At 40.4% G+C, this 6,000-nt stretch overlaps 2 protein-coding genes across 4 annotated transcripts in view; one reads left to right on the forward strand and one right to left on the reverse strand.

Moving 5' to 3' along the window:
• Positions 1–2,609, forward strand: part of LOC134204067 (protein gooseberry-neuro-like) — a 198,474-nt gene extending 195,865 nt beyond the window's left edge. For 2 of the 3 annotated variants that reach the window (XM_062678896.1, XM_062678897.1), the window contains exons 6-7: positions 1,219–1,677; positions 1,738–2,609. In XM_062678896.1, coding sequence (XP_062534880.1) covers positions 1,219–1,677; positions 1,738–2,072 — 794 coding nt within the window. In that variant the 3' untranslated portion in view covers positions 2,073–2,609. The remainder of the gene's footprint in view (positions 1–1,218; positions 1,678–1,737) is intronic. The other variant, XM_062678898.1, reaches the window with a different exon arrangement.
• Positions 2,610–2,638: 29 nt separating this feature from the next.
• LOC134204068 (uncharacterized) lies at positions 2,639–3,672 on the reverse strand. The gene is made up of 2 exons (XM_062678899.1): positions 3,189–3,672; positions 2,639–3,127 (listed from the first exon to the last, which is right to left on the reverse strand). Exons 1-2 carry the CDS (start codon positions 3,595–3,597, stop codon positions 2,667–2,669), a joined length of 870 nt encoding a protein of 289 aa, XP_062534883.1. The 5' UTR covers positions 3,598–3,672; the 3' UTR covers positions 2,639–2,666.
• Between the last annotated feature and the right edge of the window lie 2,328 nt (positions 3,673–6,000).

Below are 6,000 nucleotides of genomic sequence, written 5' to 3' on the forward strand. Positions count from 1 at the left end.
TGTTAATTGGCCATGCATCGGAGCCCTGGCCACATCCTTGTCTTGCTTCTAGAATATGACCAATAAAGCTACAAACCCGGGATTTAGCTCTATCTACAAGACCATTTCAATCTAGATAAGTTATTAAGTAACAAGAATTTCCGTGTGTTTCTCGAACTACCATTGTTTACCAGTTCATGAAGAGTTAGTACATCCGTAAAACCCCAACTCGAATTTTTCCACCAGTTAGTTCAGCCTAGGTCGATGGGCCCTGGTTTTATAACTAATTGCTAGAAAATCTGTTTCCGCTGCATACAATTTAGCCTCAAACGAGAGGAATTTGAATCTTTCAACCATATGCAGGGTAAAGTTAATTTTGTTATAATTCAAAAACTGCAATTGGTAGAGGACTAAATACGATAAATCCTTGAAATACCACAACTTATTGCCCTAGCTTGAAAAATGTATTGAGCTAGGGCTCGGTTTGGTAGATCTTACACCGTGAAACACTACGTCAAAGTGATCTATCAGCTTTACGGGGGAACCAGGTCTTAATAATGATAAGAATCAAAATAAGTGAAATATAAATTGGATTCAACTCAACTACTATCAGGTTTGCTCCTCCACATATGTTTGATAAGTACTTGATGTTTTCCAGTGTTGCATTGAAGTTTCTCGTCTTTGATTGCGTAATAGAACATGAAAGTACTCTAATTTCTAGGATATGGAACTTTCCAATTAGATGCTAGGAGTCCAGTTCTAATGTGAAAAATGTACGCAAGTTTCCGACCAAGTTACTGAGTTGTATGCAAGTCACATGACAATATGTTGCATATGTGAAGGCGAACCAACTGAACATGCTCTTTTATATGCAGAAGAATATCTTAGGCTAACGAATCGCAAAGCAAATATTTTCTTTTTTCATTAGCATTATCTATTCTGTACAATCTTAATAATTTATGCTATTCAAACATTCTTCATCATTTGCATATGTCTCTTAAAATAGTGTGAAAATATTCACTCTCGCTGTCTTCCCACCATAGTCGCGCACTCACACGACTGAAGTTTCTGGTCGGCTGCACACAAATCAAGCATGAAATTAAATTTTGATCTGTTAGCTAACTCCGCAATGACGAATCTTGGGCAATTTCATGCCAAATCGAAATCAATTACGGCGCGTGACATTTTAAAAGCTGACTAATTGCCCTACATCTTTGCTCGCTCTTCCCGTCTCATTAGGTCGCGGATCCGACTCGAGTGAAACCGAATCCGAGCCGGGGATTCTCCTAAAACGAAAACAGCGCCGATCTCGAACGACCTTCACCGGTGAGCAGCTGGAAGCACTGGAAAAAGCCTTCCAACGAACTCAGTACCCGGACGTGTACACGCGGGAGGAACTGGCATCATCCACCAACTTGACGGAGGCACGCATCCAGGTGTGGTTCAGCAACCGTCGCGCTCGGCTGCGGAAACATGCCGGCTCGCAGATGTCCACCCCGTTGGGTTCGCTCGGATCGCTTCCAATGTCGCAGTACCATCCAGGAGTGGCATCCCAGGAGTCCTACCAAATGGCGGCGGCCGCCAACTACGACTTCGTTAGCCAGAATCCGGCCTCGTTTTCTTCCGGCTTCCAGCATGGACACTTTGGCGGGCAGAATTTCGCGCCGAATCCCATGGGCTTCCATCAGAATAGTCAAGGTGAGTTTTTTTGTATTTCATACTTCGAACAATATTCTGAATATTTGTTTATCGCTTCAGATTTTATCCCTCCGGAGTACACCAAGATGATGAACGAAGAATACATCAAACCGGCACACGAGAACGCATCGTCGTCGGTCAAGCTGAGTCCAACGGCGTCTCATGGACCTTCGGCTGCACTGGGTGATAGCTATGCAACCAAATTGAGTTCGGTCACCGCGGCGGCGGCAACCAACATCGCCCCGCAGGAAACAGCCTGGAGTCAAACGTATCCGCCGCACCCCGGACAGAGCTACGCCGCCAACTTGGGGCCAAGTTGTCCACCGTCGGCTCCTTCCGGGCCAATGGAGTACCACCAGATGCAGCAAGCCTACAGCAACAAGTATTGGTCCTGATGTGCACTGGGTGGCGAATGATTGGATATTTTAATCGCAGATAAATGGGCGTAATATTTGAACCATCAAATGGAAAAAAATATTCTCGATAAAAATAAAATCTCTCTCCATTAGTTAATTACAATATTTATATTCGACCAGATGAAAATAATCTTCGAACGTCAAATATGCGCACACGATTTTACCAAGGAAGCATTTGGAACTGAGTGTTTGGATGATCAAATGTTACGTCTGTTTATCTTTGTTTTATTTATAGGTTTTTTGAAGGTTTCCTTCTTTTCATTGGATTAAGTTAATGTAAGATATGGTTTCCTATTTTGCAATAGTGTTTTTCAGCTTAGTAGTAAGATGGTCCCAAATCTAAATTCAGATCTTATTTTAAATATTAAAATCGATAAGTTTAAGTAGTTGTTTTAGGTTAGCAAATCATCAAAATATTTATTTTCTGATAAATTCCATGACACAAACTTAGCACTAGAACTCTCACTTAGCCTTCAACCAAACAAAGCGTAGTGAATAAACAAAACCATTGATCCACAAAAGTGAATAAATGCCTTAAATTACAAAAAAAAAAAGTGATCTAGTTTATTCAATTCACCTATGCCTAACTCCCTGGCTAGATTTGCAGATCTTCGCATTCTCATCGAAAACCATTCCCGTTGCACACTGCTTCACTCGAGAATTCAGAGTGAACCCAACGAAGTAGCATTCGAAATACCTTGACCGATCCTGGGTGTCGGGAAATTTGCCTTCGGACCTGCATTTGTACTGGCATTGTTGACCGTTGAACTCAGATCCATCGCTACATTTGAACAACACTACTTCTTCCGATCCGGACTCCGACTGGTAGCAGTAGCCGTAGAACTGTTTGTTGTTATCGTAATAGACCCACACCCCGTTGGATTTCGCACAATCCAGAGTCTTACATTCCGATGGGAAGATTTGTCTTCGGCAATTTTTGTTGGTCATGTCATACACGTATCCAGGCATGCAGTCATATTTGAAGGCATTCAGATCAGCATCGCACAAGTAATAGTAGTAGCAGTTGTTTGGATCTGAAGACATGTGAATCCGTTTAGACAAATCACTAACTCCATTACGCTATTTTTAACTCACCTGGAAAGTACCCCTCGGATGAACACCGGAAACTGCTGGTGCAGCCTTCACGTTCTTCATCCGGCCTTGCTGAACAGTGAGCCCCCGAAATGTCTGAGTTCACACAGTAAGGAGCATCCAGAGGGCAGTCCCGGGCTGGAAGAACCGTTCCTCTTAAACACACCGAAATCTTGGTACAATCCAAACAGACCGCTGCACTTCCCGTACGAGGACAAACCGGATCCCATTCGGCACCATTTCCGGGTGAATCCGTTACAACACCTCCGTTTTCGGGGTACTCTTCTCCGCCGTCAACGGGCGACTCCTCCTCTAAATTTTGTCTAGCCACCAGACTGGACGGCGACGATATAAGTTGGGATGCTCCGGCTGATAGCACCAGAGAAAGTAGAATCATTTTCGTCGCAGACATGGCAGTTGGTTGATAATAAACGAAGTACTGTCTATTGCGAAACGATGCGTTGCGAATCTTATACTTTGGAGACCTCGAGGTCAGTGGGTGAGTAATTTCGATATCAGCTGACCAAAACTGACGAAGCTGTTTTGCCCAAAATCAACGTTCTTCCCCCAAAACAGAGTGCATGAGCTGTAAATTTGCACTTTTGCGATACAACAAGACATTTGGAGGTTCCTGGCAGACGTTGAACTGTGGGCGTCCGCTGATAAGAGGTACAGGGCAGGATGTGGTACAACTAGTTATCAGCTATGTTCTAACAAGAGGCGCTAATGGCAATCAACAACTGTCAATAATTGATGTACGAGATTGATAAATCAGATGGAGGGGTATAGGGTAACAGCAAGAACTATCAGAAGGAGTCTCATTCCTCAAAAATCTTTAACGGTAATAATATTTGATTGAAACTCCCCTGCAATGCAATAGTCTGTTGGGAAAAAGTTCAGTCTTGACAGTGTTACATGGGAAATCCTATAACAAGCAAGCAGTAAGAAATGGGAAAGATGGTTCATAAATCTCTAGTTGTGATATTGTACAGCGCATAAAAAATCTACTCATCCGACTATTTTTAATCGCAGCCTAAGTACCAGATAGTCGCTCAAGAAAAACAAACCTACAAGAAAAAGTTACTAGGATATTTAAAAAAAATGAAAACGACAGTGAATGCTTTGAATGAATGAACATTTGATTAGGTTGTAACAGCCAAAATTTATTCCTTCTGATTCCTCGTCTACATGTATAGCTACATAATATTATGTAGACGAAGAATCAGAAGGAATAAATTTTGGCTGTTACGCCCTTTTCATATGTTGTTCTAGATGTGTATCCTTTTCACACATTTTTAGAAAACAACAAAAAACTGTTTTGAACAAAATGACACCGAATCTTTCGATTTCTTCGATACAGATCAATAGTTTTTTGACGAAACTCAACACCCTGGGGCACTTCCAGTTGGAAAACATTAAGCAGTACTCCATAATCACTCTTTAAAGTGCGTGCACATATAGTTTCTCAAATATACGAAAAAAAATCATACTTTCCTGAGCAATTTTCTTTTTTTTGCAAGGTTATGTAGGGTAGAATACGGCATTGGCAGGGTGCGACAGTTGTTGGCACCCTCAACAATATTTGCGTTTTCCAGCAAACATACACTATTTATGAACATAATTTTGATTCAATCACACAATTTCAAGTCTAAGCTTTCATTTGAATAAGTTGTTTGTGTAAAAGTAGCAAGATTTGATGAGTTAATCATCGAAACAAATTTGAACCTTCGAAATCCTTGCCATTATTGCATTGCCAAAGAAAGCAGCGCACGGATAGCAAACTGTTACTTACTTTTTGGATCGCCTGTTTCTCCTCTTTATTGCGTTTGACACGACAAATTAAGTACGTACACTACTTTTTACACTTTATCACCACTTGATTATTACCACAAAGAGCAAATTTATGCAATATTTGCTCTATGTTTCACTAAATAAAATCGGGACTGTTCGTTTTCTTTGACAGCAGCACACTTCGGAATAGAGCGAGAGAATGTGTTTGTGAGCATATCAAACACACGCTAAAAAGATACCACACACAATTCTATGTGATTTGATTTTAGCAAAAATACGAACAAAATATCCGGCGATGGCATTTATTTAAAAAAAAAGTGTTAAAATACAAAAAATTTCTATTCGGATTTTTACGCAGACCACGGATTATATTAAAAGTGATAGCAACACCGTAGTGTTTTAACCCTTATGTGACTGACAGGACCGTTTTCCTTTTGCAACTTCAATACTTTCCAAGCTCATCAAAAAAATTATAATCATTCCCGTTCCTACATAGCGCATTTCAACCATAAATAATTGCCTACTTTTAGGGTATTATCTATTATTCAACTGTGAAACATAGTGTAAGAATGGGATGGCTCCAGCGGCTGGATAGGACAGTGCTGCCCATTATTCAACATATGAAGACTCACGAGGTGGAATATATTCAGAAAAATATATATAGCTCTTTTAGTGGAATGTATTCAACCGTCTAAGACGAATTAAGTACTGTCCATTTAATTCCACCAGTTAATTTTCGGTATCTTTGCAGATACGTATTTGGACCACAACTGTGTGGTCGTCTTCAGTGTCTTGTACTTGACAAGACGACCACACAGTTGTGGTCGAAATACGTATCTGAAAAGATAACGAAAATTAACTGGAGTAATTAAATGGACAGTACTTAATTCGTCTTAGACGGTGGAATATATTGTTAATATACTGTAGTACCAGAACCGACGAGCATCGTTTAACCTAAAATTGATTAAATATATATTTTTTACATTATTTAAAAGACGTTAAGTATTCGAAATTTGCAAATTTG

The sequence above is a fragment of the Armigeres subalbatus genome, unplaced genomic scaffold (genome assembly GCF_024139115.2).
Source record: "Armigeres subalbatus isolate Guangzhou_Male unplaced genomic scaffold, GZ_Asu_2 Contig378, whole genome shotgun sequence".
Taxonomy (NCBI): domain Eukaryota; kingdom Metazoa; phylum Arthropoda; class Insecta; order Diptera; family Culicidae; genus Armigeres; species Armigeres subalbatus.

Excerpts from the sequence above, each read along its gene's own strand:
- LOC134204068 (XM_062678899.1), bottom strand. The coding sequence starts at position 3,597 with ATGTCTGCGACGAAAATGATTCTACTTTCTCTGGTGCTATCAGCCGGA. Across the intron at positions 3,128-3,188 it reads ATCCGAGGGGTACTTTCCAG|ATCCAAACAACTGCTACTAC; the intron begins GTGAGTTAAAAA and ends ACATGTCTTCAG.